Source organism: Mugil cephalus, chromosome 5 (genome assembly GCF_022458985.1).
Source record: "Mugil cephalus isolate CIBA_MC_2020 chromosome 5, CIBA_Mcephalus_1.1, whole genome shotgun sequence".
Lineage (NCBI taxonomy): Eukaryota > Metazoa > Chordata > Actinopteri > Mugiliformes > Mugilidae > Mugil > Mugil cephalus.
This window is the reverse complement of record NC_061774.1, coordinates 9,172,667-9,187,061: the sequence shown is the minus strand read 5'-3', so window position 1 is coordinate 9,187,061 and position 14,395 is coordinate 9,172,667. Positions and strand designations below refer to the sequence as shown.

The window sequence follows — 14,395 nt, the reverse complement described above, 5'->3', positions numbered from 1 at the left end:
TAAACAATAATACTCTTTTATAAGTTTTATGCTTATATGAAAACTATAAAAAATTAACCCAACTAACATTCGGTGCCAGCAGACACGTTTTTAAAGGCACTTGGCTGGAAGGCTGTTCTGATTGTGTGCAGTGCCACCAGCGCATGCAGATGCATGTTTACACCGAACACACACGCGCGTACGAGTCAGAGGTTTTATCCCTTATCGAGTCCAGTGTGGACAGAAACGAGGACTAAAAGCAGCCACTGATTACAGTACTGACATATCTTGAGAAAGGGGCAATATCAGACGGAGGAGCGCGGGGAGGGGGTGTCGGGGGATGTGTTCGCGATGACACCACTGAGGGGGATGTGCAGATGGGCAGAGGGCCGATACAAGCTCTGACTCATTCCTCACAACCAGCCTGCTCCACTTCAGCGGAAGCCGGCGCTTACTATAGCATCCATTTAAAATAAGCCTTCCTTGGTCGGAGCCAATGGGGAAAGCTGCCGAGGCTGGAGGGAGGCGCCCGCTGTTTGCCCGCAAGACTGATGGAGCTGGATGCTCATCCGCTCTGATCGGGATCAAGTTGGTTGTCGGCCATGATGTCCTCGAAGACAATACCACTCTTTTGTGATCATATGTCGGACATGGCACTTAACCCCCCCTACAGGTGAATGCGAGGCCCCGGTATGTAAGGCGCTCACGTTTGCACAGCTGATTTATAATTTGTCTGGTGTGCAGGACGCATGCACGTACAGTACTGTGCAAAAGTTTTAGGCAGATGTGTCGGGGGGAATGCTGTAAACTAAGAGTGCTTTCAAAAAATGGAAGTGTTAATAGTTTATTTTCATCAATTAACAAAACAGTAAAGAAATCTGAATCAAATCAATATTAGGTGTGACCACCCTTTGCCTTCAATACAGCATCAATCCTTATAGGTACACAGTTTTTGGAGGAACTCGTCTGGTAGGTTGTTCAACATCTTGGAGAACGAACCACAGATCTCCTGTGGATGTAGGCTTCCTCACATCAAGACTTCAAGGACTTGTACTTCATTACTCTCAAGATAGTTCTTATGGTTGTATGTTTGGGATCTTTGTCACGCCAATCATACGCCTCCCTGATGGTATCTGCCTGTATTTCTCAGCACTGAGGACTGACCAAATCCTGTACTCCATTTGCAGAAATGCAGCCCCAAACTTGCAAGGAACCTCCACCATGCTTCACTGTTGCCTGCAGACACTCATTATTGTACAGTTCTCCAGCCCTTCGGTGAACAAACTGCCTTCTGCTGCACACAAATATTTCAAGTTTTGACTCATCAGTCCAGAGCACCTGCTGTCATTTCTCTGCACCCTAGTTCTCATGTTTTCATGCATAGTTGAGTCTCTTGGCCTTGATTCCATGTCAGAGGGATGGTTTTTTTTGATGCAACTCTTTCATGAAGACCACTTCTGGTCAGACTTCTCGGGACAGTAGGTGGGTGTACCTGGGTACAATATCAAAGGGAAATAAGCTTGGTGTGTTTTTTCATCTGTTGCCTTAAGTTTCCTTGGACGACGGCTGCATCTACGATCCCACAAAATCCCTGACTTTGTGCAAGTGTACATACAGTATAAGGATTGATGCTGGGTTGAAGGCAAAGAGTAGTAACACCAAATATCGGTATAGATAGATACCTGCCTAAAACTTTTGCACAGTACGCGTTTACGTGTAGGTATGTGTCCGTGTCATAATTGCGCGGTGAACTCAAAGCGTGAGCGCGCGCGTGCGTTCCCGCGTGCATCTGCAACTGTCTCAGTGTGTACAGTGTCAGCACGGGTGATGAGAGGGGCGAGACCTGAGTGCATGTCCTGGTTTTCGCAGTGGGCAGATGAATTGTGACAGCTGCAGGACTATCCACTCATATCAGTCTGCCGGCCTGCACCGGATCGGGCTCTTACTCGCCATTGCATTTATGGTAGCGACGAGACTCTGTGTGTTTATATTTACATACGTAGAAGCAGGAAAAACATTCCAACGCTGCAAAGCAGAAACCTCGTGTTGGCCTGCTCTAGTTGGCACCACTGTGCTTATTTTCCCTCCTTTCTTTAAACACCACATGACATCGAACTCTAGGACCTTTCAGGATCTTTTATACAAACGCGCACACACACACATTGGCATCAGTGCCAGTACATACTATATTAATACATAGAAGCATTTATTTACACGTGGCAACCTCCATCCAAGTGAAGCACGATGGACGAAGATATTGTAAATAAATAACAAAGATAAAATAAAAAGCAGGAGGCCGTTTGTGCATTTGTTAATGCCAAACAGTAACAGTATTGCCCTCAGCGGTACCCACTAGTGAAAGTAGCTTGGCCCAAGATATAGGCCTAGTTTCATCAATGCCTCCTGACAGATGGAATTGAGCAGCTTGTGGGAGCGTGAAGCCCTTTCGGCCGCGCTCCCGCGGTGATGTGTTTGTGAAGAGCAGGTACAGCTCCATTTTAAACTGCAGCGAACAGGACACGTTTGAGATTCGCGGATGTGAGCAGATTAGCGGAAGACCCACGGACGTGGACGCGTAATGACCGAACGGGGGGCAGTGCTTTGAAAACGTTGAATAGAGGAAGATGAGAAAAGCACGTTCACAAGGGGCAATAAATAATTAGATAATTTCTTTCATTTGTGCTGTGCAGCCAATTTGTTGATGTTTTGTTTTTTTTAACAGGTTTCATGAGAAGTTGTAGCCGCATATGAATAGAATACTGAGTATGCCAAATACACACGCAGAAGAACACACTTACACTCAGCATATAACAGCATATAAAACAGTAACACGAGATGGGAAAACATTGACATGCAAACACAGACACATAAAGCCAAGAGAAGCTAAAAGAAGAAGAATAAAAACCCTCCCTTCCTTCCACTTCTCTATGTAAGTCCTTATCCTCTCTATCCATCTTCTCCGCTTTTTTAATGACACACGTGCACAGATGCGGCACGGCATACTGCTGGTGAGGCAGGTGGGCTCTCTCTAGTCCTGTCTGAGGCCAGATCCAGAAGCTGCTATAGAGAGGAGGGTTAGCTAAGCAAGGCGTGATGGACTAGGTTAGTACCTGCCAGAGAAGGGGAGTGGACCTTGGCACAAGGGAGCAGGGGAAGGACAGAAGCCTCTGTAGAGGGCCTGGGGCACCTTGCTGTCCCCAGGTTTGCTGATGACACTGTATATAGGTTCGGCCCTGCTGTGGGGTACAGGAATCACAGTGAACGGGACAAGTGTAGGAGACAAATACAACACACATACCAACGAAAATGTGACAAATGCACATACAAGTCTTAGACAGCTTGTACAAGGACATAACAGGGCAACATAACAGACACTCGTCCAGTAACGCATCCACTCCACGGCACGCTCTTAACACTTGCATGCAGCCACACACACACGGAGGGAATACAGCCTCCTCCCCAGAGCTGTGGGTTAAGCCGACTCAAGGCCTTGTGGGACGCTCCAATCAAGCAACCCATGAACGCTACCCTGATCCAGTACTTGGATGGGAGGTCAGAGGTTAACACAGAGTCATAACAAGTACAAGAAGTGACAAGAGGCCTCTCTCAGCACACAGCCACCACACACACTGTCCCGCTGTAATATAGTATGCGCCACCAGGGGCCCAATGAGCTGAAGACTGTAAACTGAGCTTGTCTCTTTCTTCAAACTGGTGAAATACCCGTATCATCAAAAACAGCATGGTGACACCTGTATAACAGCAACACAATGGAGGGCACTGGAAACGAGACGCATGCAAAATGAAGATGGCCGTTTTAAAAATGTAATTTAGCCCCGTACAATTTGCTACACAGCTATGTTAATTACACCGTCAAATCGATCTGTTTCCACAAGAAAAAAAAAAAACGTCATGTGGATTTAATGTCCTAGAGGAGAATCATGAGAATGACGAAGCGGTCTGTAACCTACCTTGTGAAGTCTTCCTCCCCCAGCATGTGGCGGGGAACGGGCGAGTACCTGGACGGGGTGACTTGGGGCGGCGGGTACACTGGCTTGGGCTCCATTCCCCCCATGTAGTTGTGGCTGACGTGGTTGTCCACCATGGTGGGGAAGGCTGGAGGGAGGGCCAGGCCAGTAGGGGGAAAGAAAGAATGATTACAACACAGGGAGACTGCACACTTAAGTTTTGTGCAGTTGGTTTTGTATTATTATGTGCATTTATTAAAATTACTGCAAGAAAAATCCACTTAAGCACAACTTTTGTATTTAAAAAAAAAATGTTTTCCATGTACCTATGTAAAGTGTTAAAAAGCAGTATTTTATGTGGCTGTACGGTAAAACGTAAGATGGGTTCACCCATAGTGTTTCCGTCATTGCACAAGAAAACCGCTGACAAATGTCACTACTATTACAATTACAGAAGGTCAAAGTTGAACCAGTTAGTTTTTGTGCTGCAGGACTGATTGAACGAATAGAATGAACAGATGGCGGACGGTGTGTAATAATCTCCACAAATGTAAGTTTGCTGAACTTGTATCAACTTCTTTTTAACAATGTCTCTCCCTGAACAATTAACTCGGTGAGAACGGTGACACAAATAGAAACAGGAATAACTGGCCAAAACCACAAAAATAGAGACACAAAGACCTAGTCATTTAAAAAGAAATCATGACATTTTGGAAACTGGGTTGGCGTTTCATACAGACAAACTAATAATGTGTATTCCACGTCTATGCCGAGCTTCATCTGGACGTGATGAATAAAAAATCCTCACCTTACTTCTACTGGGGACACTTTTCTAAATGGTTTACGTAGCTGCTAAACGCAAGCACAGCCCCCTCACTTCTCTCGTCTGAATTTACATTGTTGATGGAGGCAGTCGAGCATGATGAAACACTTCCAGATCCAGATCATCTGACCACGGGTTAGGCTGTCAGAGCTGGGGGTTGAGTCTGCATTAAGGGACCCGCTTCATCCCCGACTAGCGCAAACATTCAGAACGTACAAAAAGCCCTCAGTAGTCCCCTCCGATAATAAATCACTGTTTCGGTGGAAATTTGAGATGCTGCAGATCAAGATCGTGGGCTCTCATGAGCAGGTGGGATGTGAGAAACCATCCACACTCAGTGGGAGGCAGAGAACAGCGCTTGTTGATGCTGTGGGAAGGACTGTGTGTGTGTGTGTGTGTGAGCATACACTATATTCACTATGTGGGTGTCTGGGCATAGCGGTTTTGGGTAGAGATCAGCTATTCCACACAAAAACTCCCTGGTAGAGACTAAAAGATGATGTGCACTAACATGTACCCTGACTTTTAAATGACTCTTTACATCAAGTCAGACATTTACCACTTATGGACAGGTCAATATAACAAGTAAATAGCAACCGATCTTTGAACAGGACGACTCGAGCATCAAGAAGAGGTAGATACGTACTGCTGGAGTAATCTGGAGGGGCATACATGTCATTCAAATGCACCGGCCCAGGCTTGGCCACCTTGAGGTAAACCATATCGGAGGTGTTCTTCAGCGCAGCCACTGCCTCCTCATGACGCACGTCCTGAAGCATAATGTTGTTCACCTGATTGTCAACGGAGGAAAGAGGAGGAAAAATCCTTGTATCAACACCTGAAAGCCTCATGTCTCCGCTCCACTGTGACAACATCACGCATCACAGACGCCATCACACCAGCCAACACAATCATGAATCATAGCTTGAAGGTATTATGAGATTTTCGGTACATCTCGGCGGCAGAGCGAAAGGTTGGTGTGGCGCGCGGCGTTAACAGAGGTCAAAAGCAGTAGGTAGAGGTTTTACAGGCGCACTGAAACGAATTTCCACTGTTTCTCTTTTAAGATTCAGCTCCCTGGAAATAAACTGTCAGTCAAAAGTTTTTGAACACCCCACGTTTGAGCAGCTTTGGTTACACTGAAGCATTGAGCATAGAGAGGAAGGGAGCTGGTACGGTATGGCAAATGCGAACTGTAAAATATTCAGGATGGCACGGATCTATACTTTTAAATCCCATTATGCTATGTAAAGGTACAGTGAAGTACGTCTACCAAACTCTTCTTAAACACAGATCTTCTAATTCAGCTTTTGATAATCACATCATTTTAGAAAACACCTCCAAGACCAGAGACACAGAAACACCTGAGATTACACTCAATGGCAGCAGATCTTTGGAATTTGCCACATTCTTCTGGCTACAACTGTACTACCACTGTGATAAAGTGTGTTCTGTGTTACTTCCAATAAAATAAGAACAGCACAAAATTTCATGTGTTTGCATTTCGGCTGTGTAAAATAAATGATCCATAAATGCTCACTAATGAGAGTTCAGTGACGAGGGTAAACTCTAATTGCGTCCAGGTTTTCCCACAAAGACTGTGTGATTAATGATTTCGTCTTTGATACTTAACAACCTAAAACTAATTCAATGTTTCTCACTCTCAGGCCCGGCTGTGGAACCTTTTCATTGTCTCACCTCATGGGATCGTGTGCAAAGTCGTCAGCACTGTAATCTGGTGCATTTAACATGTCCGACAATGAGTGAGTCACACAGAGAGCCTGAAGACGAACTATTTATCCGTTCCTTTTGATTTTAACACCACACATGCGATAGAGTAACGTGCGTACAGCTAGCAGGCGGTCTCCGGTCTGCAGCCGTCCGTCTTTCTGGGCGGCTCCTCCTTCTATGATCTTGGTAATATAGATGCTGTTGTCTCCCGGGATGTGCTGGTTCCCGATCCCTCCGGCGATACTGAACCCCAGCCCTGATTGAGTTACCACAGTCAAGCGGTCAAAACACGAGCAAAGAATAGCTTCCGATTGTGCTGATCTTCACCTCTACCAGTTCTACAAACGTATCTGACCTTTGGGCCCTTTCAGCAGATTGACCTCCAGGATCGTCTCAGGCGGAGCCTGCCTCCGTCGGACCAGCAGCCGCACCACGGGCCCCGCCTCCTTCAGGGCTTCCACCGCCCGGCTGTGGACCACCTCAGACACGTCGACGTCGTTCACGCGCAGCACGCAGTCGTTCACCCTGCGAAGGGGGACAGGTTTGAATGTATATTGAACGTGTACACGCCGCTGCCCCGTGAAGTTAATTCACTGCTCAAAAGCAGGGCGACCCAGCAAGGTCAATATAGCCAGACACCTCCGGAGCACATAAAAACGCACTCTATATCATAATTTTTGCATGTTTCGGCCTTTTGCTTTTCCAGTGAATCATAACTTTGAGGAAGCACGCGGAGCCCGGGGGCAGAGGGCTGTAGAAACCGCCTCCCACACGGCGCTGCCTGGCGGGACGCAGTGTTGGTCAACGTCAAAGATGAGAGTAGAGAGGTTGGAGCAGAGAGGGGATGGCGAGAGCTTGGAAAGAGTGTAACGAATGAACGAGGTGGAGGGTGGAGGAGGGTAACATTGCAAAGAGGGGAGCTTACCCCAGCCGTCCATCCATGGCAGCTGCTCCTCCAGGGATAATCTTGGTGATGAAGATCCCCGGATCATCAGGAATGTGGGGATTGTCTATTCCTCCAGCAATGCTAAAGCCCAGGCCAGAGTTCCCCTGAACACAAGAGTTATGATTGACATTTTCAGTACAGTACGACCGACACACACATGCATGCACTTACATGTACATAAGTAATGGACCCAGCATGAGCTCAAGGTCGCTACAATATGGGTCTTAAGTGTATTGGTATCACGTGATTGATGCAAACTGCTGCAGGCATCTCTGGTGTTTTCCGATGCCGTTTCGTGGACACACATGCGTCCTCGCATGTGTCCTCGCATGTGACAAAGGGTACCGCCATTTATTCCATTAGAAGAGGACACTTCATTGTAAATGTCACACGTATTCTATCAACCCACAGACCCGGCATCTGTGTTGGAAATGCTCCGTGTCCGCGGAAAAGTGGATTTACGACGCGGAGCGACGACGAGCTCAGAAATATCATTTTGGATTGCATGATACAGTGCTTCTCACTCTCTGCGGGAGACAGACACTGGCACCTCCTGCCGTTCCTGTCCCCGAGATGACAAGAGGACCCATTTGGATCCAGTGGGTCCGGGCACGCTGCTGCATCTGACAGCCGCGGCCACGGAGACAGGCAGCAAACAAGACAGCTGAGAAAAGACTTCACTTTATTATTTTCTATAATTAATGAGCAACAGTCGCAACAAATTAGGACAGAGGGAGGCTGAGGCCTCCCAGTGTGCTGCTCTGGAGCCGAGAGAAGTACACGGGGCCTTACCACCAAATGTTACACACCCACAGACCTTTTAAAGTGTGACTTTGCATAGTTTATTTAAGCTTTCTCCGTGGAGAAATGCCACTTAGAGTGGATGGGGCAGAGAGACACTGCGCATCTACCGTGGGTTCTGGAGGTGCATCTATATGTGGGAGGAATAATGAGAGCAGAAACATATAGCGCTGCCACTACAGGCTGAACCACCACTGACAAGTGCAGTGGTGCCTGCTGAACAATTGAACAGGAGAGCACTTTACATTTCTGGCGTCTGCTGATGACATGTGCATCGGGATTATGTAAAGAGCCGTGCCTCGCCGCCGCTACTCCGAGCTCAAACTCACATGAGAAATAACACTTATGACTTTCTTACCGCGGTGATGCAACAGCCGCAGCTTCACTGGCTTCCGCTTACACACACTTTAACATCTCGTTTTAAATAAATGTACAGAGGGAGAAAGATTTGTCTTTGGCATTCACGCTGCCTGATGAGCGGCAACTGAGCCGCTTGCTACCACCTAGTGGGGAGAAATCCATGATGCAGAGAAAACATGAGGGAGGTGTGGAAAAAAAAAAGAAAAAAAAATGTAAGAAGCAAGAGGAGATGCTCACCCTCTCTAAAATGATCTCTTCGTATTTGTACATCCCATCACTGCCGTTTACCTGCCAAAACAAAAGACACAATCATTAGTCAGGTCACCGATCGCGCACGATGTCATTTCCTAAAAATATAGAACAAACAAATGAGAAGCATGTACATGTTTCAGCTTAATCCCTGACAATAAATACAGAAGAAATGACGACTGAACCCAGAGGGCCGTGGAGAACAGAGTTATCGACAAAATATAAACAACACATATTTATCAGATAGTTTTTATCTAAAAAAATGCCATTGTGAATCACAGATTAGTTTCAATGAAATGTATCTTTTTCTTTTTTGAAATACACAAAGCCTGCGACGCTACGTGTGCAACCGCAGAATGCACATTCCCTACAAACAGGCAGGGTCAATAGGATAATGGATGTCGGTCCACATGGCAAACAGCATGTTGCCACCAGGAGGAGGCCTTTTCATACACACACACAAACATACCAACATGCTCGTGCACCGACACATAGGAAGTGTGAATGAGAGGGGTTCTATACTGTACAGACAGCGAGAACAGATACTTACATAAGGGCCTGCATCTAGTGAGTCTGCGTTGACAATGATGGGGGGAGGGTTGGCCTGTGAATATGAAGAGATACACATTATCTCAGTGAGCGAGGCTGGCAGCGCACAGACGTAATGCGGTACACACACACACACACGCGCACGCACACACACTCGGGAGAAAAGTGAACGGATGCCATAGGAACAGTCAGCGAGTCTCCTTGGGACTGAGACTGTGGGGGGGTTGGGGGTGGGGGGAGGGAGGTGAGGGGGTGTTGAAAGGTGTGAGGACTGAGAATGAGGACTGGGGCAGGGAGACTGCTGCTTATTAACCGCCACAGCCAGACATCCTGCGGTCGCCTCATAAAACAAACCGGCTTGTGTTGCAGCTGCTGGGACAAACCGCTTATCCCACATCTACTTCCACTTTTGTTTCACACGCCTGAAACTTAACACCACGTAGTGTCACGGAGAAAACGGAACGATTTGGGGATTTAGTAAGAAATTTGTTTACAAGCCAATATTTACAGATTTACACATACTTAAACAACTGTTAATATAACAAGGTCCAAAATGTGTCTGTTGTATTTTATAGTTTAGTGTTTTGACCCAACAGAGACTTTTATTACATACTGAAATGAAATGACTACTTATTTCTGATTAATACAGTTGTAAATGTAATACATACGAGGTTTAGATTTTTGGTCAAATGAAAAAAAAATGTAATTAATTTGTTTCAATAGATTTTTCGATAGTGATTTCACATTTTCAGTCATTTGTCAAGAATGACTGAGTGATGAGCCTCCTTTTGGGTTTTAACTGTTTATGCTAATACGTAATAGAAAGCGATCATAGTTTGATCAATCAGTAATGAATAGAAGTGTCAGTCGCAGCGCTACGCCTTGATTTGTTAATGCTCTCTGCTAATTCTGAACGCTGAGGTCTCGTCTGCCGTTTAATGATGTTGAAGGTGGCCTGGAGAAACTAAATTATATACACGCTGAGCCCTAACTGCTGTTTCAGATCCCCCCTCTCTTTGTCATAAATACAAATTTGAGGGAAACACGGAACGGGCTCGTTGCGTTCGCGTTTTCTTTGAGGATACACATTAAGCACGAACGTCGACAGCGTCGGCAACACATAGAAACTGACCGACATTTGGAAATGAACTTTCTTAGCTCAGCTCTTTTGTGCCACCTGGTGTTTCTCTCAGCAGCAGTGGAGTGGAAGCAGAGGAGGAGGCACAACGGCCATCCTCCAGTCCAGCACACTGACTGACTGCTCCTCATTGATTTGATCGAGTCGTGTGGGTGAGGGGATGCTGACAGCGCTGCCGGGGGACGTTATACTTCCTAAGGTCCAACAGTGAGGAGAAAATCACTAGCTGTCTATTTTATCTCCACCATCCTCCCCTCCCGACTCCCCCGATCTCACCCTCCCACCTCTGTCATGTTCGGGCTGTTGATTCTGATCTTCCCCCCCCTGCATCCTTACGCACTTATTTATGACTGCAACATTAAATAAATAAATATTCGACCGCCTACAGCGACACTGGCTTAGTGCGTTCGCTGCAGAACTGGACGATTAGACGGTAAAACAAAAGGCCGCGAGCGAAGGTTGGAGAAGGAGAAGGTTTGCTCTCCAGATAAACAGGAGCTGCGGCTTTGACCTGCTACCGCTCTGTGGTGATGCGCTGTGACTCTAGACAGCTGTGGCTGCAATCCCCCCTCCCCAAGTCAGCATAATCGGGCCTTCGTTGTAATCTGCATATGGACTAACAGATGCTCACGTCTGAGCTTGCGTTTGCGCATTTTTTTTTTTTTTTATTGCACTTTTCCCCTCCCCTTCATCTTATATCTCGACTCACGCCCAAAATCCATCCGAGATTTTAATCTGTACTGTTATTAATCCGCGGCCTCTTCTGAATGAAAACCAACGTCGATGCGGCGAGAAGTGACAAAACACACCCCGAGGCCAACACGGGGGAATACATCGGCTACAGTCGTCCCCTTGGTGACTGACGGACTAAGCTACTGAATCCACTACTGAGGCCACATGTGACAAAACGCACCTGTTATGCCTGTGGTGCTTATTGCAAGTATCATAGCAGGCCAATGCTACCCAGTGGGATCAGTGAACCTACAAGTCCAGCTAAAACACAATAAGCCCATCAGTTGTAAAAAAAAAACTAAACAAAAAAACAATAACAACAAATAAAAAAAAAAGCAGCAGTATTATCCTGGCCTGGGAGTGCTGCGTAATCCCTCTCTCTGCATCTCACATAACAAGCAAACCAAAAGGAATAATGGAAGATAATCTCAATTTGAGTAATCTCGACATGAGTTTGTTTACTCGGCAATTAACTCAGGTAACTCCGAGTTAGACCGGATTAGCCCTCCCTCCTCGGGACCGCGGGTGACCCGCAGTCATCTCACACGCAGGAGAAAGACAGCTGATCAAAGACCATGACATGTGATGGCCACTTTGTAGTGACGACCACTTTGAAGTTTGTAATGAAGGTAGAGCACAGCTCTGACCGCACTCTAGCGGATGGAGGACGGACGGAAGGCGAACACTGACTTACAGAGTCTGGAAAAATCTGGATTTTCCTACTGCAGGAGGGGGAAAACAAAGAAGAAATAAAAGCTGTCTCTTGCAAACTGATGTCAGTCCAAGAGTGGATGGGAATGTCTGTCAGTGTGCTGCAGGTGAATGTGGGTCAGAGAACTTCAAGAGATTCGATTATAGATGTGGTACAGTGCCAGAGCTGGAGACTCGAGTCTGGAGACCCTGGCTTCAATCAAACTTGACGAGGACTTGGGCCTCGTTGGGAACTTGGTAAAATCTTGGAGCAACCAAAGATAAGGCCTCAACAGATGGCCACTCAGCGTGAAATATTAATTAGTATGCCTGCGCCGCACAGACAAGGTCTTTGCAAAGTAAAAGCACTAATATCAGCTCTTTAAAGGAAAATATTCAAACACAGCAACAATTAGCATAGAGGAGGTACAAAAAAAAAAAAAGACTCTTGCTATTTGACCCAAGAAAAGGCGTCGCTAGACTTGAACTAGCCCTCGAGGATAAGATGGCATGACATCTTTGTTTACAGCTTCGTTGATCTGTGCACAGATTTATTACCTGGATCATGACTTTCAATCAATAGCCCCTCTGCAAGTACAATGGATTTTCCAGATCAAAGAAAACAATGTCATGAATGAGAGGAATTCAGTTATGTCTCTATTTTGCAAAAATAAATACTAGTTATCAGAAAGGTAGGCAGTAAAGCGAACAGTGTGTTGTCTTTTCTGTCGCACAATGACCACGGCAGATGGATGAAATGCACAGGCCGTAACACACGTATACATCCAAACCAGATGATCTGATCACAATGCATTCTCTGAGAATTTACACCTTTTTATTCCTTATTTCCTACTTTCCATATCCAGATGATATATCCAGACATCAATCACACATTTATTGCATGTTTCCCCAGAAGACTTGGCGGTCACTCTTTCAGGTGCACACATGGGACCGAAGACATACGGCAGATATTTCCATTTAATTCCAAACATGAATTATTAAAGGTTTTGCTCAATGCAAAGTAGTTTGGGCCTTCAAGCGGGTTCAGATACGGAAACAAGTGAGCACACTAGACACAAAGACCTCACGTACACACAATGATGACAAGTCCAGACTGCTTCCCCAGCATGAGATCATTACAACGAGTCCCCACTGACCACCAGGAGTGATGAAAACTCACTCGCTACAGTGCTTCTTTTCTCTCGCTCCCAAGGTTCGTCCACCCATCTGTTCATAATAGTTTCTTATTCATCAATCTATCATTTTGCTCCTCAGCCATTTGAGATGTGTGTGCCTGTCTCTTGTCTCTCAGCATCACTGTGCAAGCATATCATGTCCTGGTGGCAATGCACCACACAGCACTCACTTGGCTGCGGACCCACGGGACAGTGAAGCTACAAAGACTCCCAGCGAACATTGCAAGTGCAGGGCACAGGCATCATCCAAATTGTTAAATAATCAATGTGTTCCCATGGTAACCGGCACTCGCACGGCATTGGCCGGGAAGCCTGCTTAGCCACCTCCCTTCGCTTCGCCTCTCAGGGATCTGACTGTTGCCTCGCTGCAGTTTATGCGGCTCTGTGCTCACACACGCCTGCCATAGGTTGGATGTGCCTGACTGCCTTCAGCGCTGCTTGTCTCACACACACACACACACACACACACACACACACACACACACACACACACACACGCATACCGAGGTGCGTGTCATGTGCTATCACCACATATGGATTTGAGAGAATGAAAAAGGGAGTTCAAAAATAACATTCGAGCAGCAGCAGCAGAGTCAGGAGGACGGAGGATTTAAGGGAATGTTCTGCATCTCTCAGTCTTAGCGAACAAGTATTTAAAGAACCACGACCGTTCGACGCGCACATGCATCAGCTGGGAAGTATTATTGATTCGGCAGTAATGCACAGGCAGATGCACTCTTCATCATCTACATCATGCTTCCTTGGCTGGAGCTGTGTGGAAAGACTAACAGCACATTTATTAATAAACTCAATATGAAAAGGGATTTTCTGTATATGTGCAAAACACAATTCGCTTTGTTTTATGGGGGAACTTTGGAGAGAGCCAGGCTAGCTGATTCTTCTAGCCTTTATGCTAAGCTAATTTAGCTGACTGCTGTACAGATGGTACAAATGATCTCACCTAACACTCTGCAAGCTGCAAGAAGGCAAGTAAGGATACTTACCCAAAAAATAGAACATTCTGTTTTTTTTTTTAATTATTATTTAAAGGTCTAAATATGACGGCACACTCTCTCTTATTAATTCATGTAACTAGCGTGGCAAACAAACGGCAGAAAATGTGGCCATCGAAAGAAAACACACGTCAGGAAAACACCTATTCTCGAGCACGATGCTCTTCCCTGCAGCACACAGAGCCGTCAGCATTAGGTTTTCATAGGTAGAGTGGTGGAGA

The 14,395-nt window shown here is 46.1% G+C and overlaps 1 protein-coding gene across 11 annotated transcripts in view; it reads right to left on the bottom strand.

Annotated features, from left to right (window-relative positions):
- Positions 1-14,395, bottom strand: part of dlg3 (discs, large homolog 3 (Drosophila)) — a 75,145-nt gene that overhangs the window by 20,711 nt on the left and 40,039 nt on the right. For 6 of the 11 annotated variants that reach the window (XM_047585700.1, XM_047585704.1, XM_047585702.1 and 3 more), the window contains 7 exons: positions 9,407-9,460; positions 8,845-8,895; positions 7,426-7,550; positions 6,856-7,025; positions 6,620-6,756; positions 5,416-5,560; positions 3,950-4,112 (listed from right to left, as the gene is read on the bottom strand). In XM_047585700.1, the coding sequence (XP_047441656.1) occupies positions 3,950-4,112; positions 5,416-5,560; positions 6,620-6,756; positions 6,856-7,025; positions 7,426-7,550; positions 8,845-8,895; positions 9,407-9,460 (845 nt within the window). The remainder of the gene's footprint in view (positions 1-3,949; positions 4,113-5,415; positions 5,561-6,619; positions 6,757-6,855; positions 7,026-7,425; positions 7,551-8,844; positions 8,896-9,406; positions 9,461-14,395) is intronic. The other 5 variants (XM_047585706.1, XM_047585701.1, XM_047585707.1 and 2 more) reach the window with 3 other exon arrangements.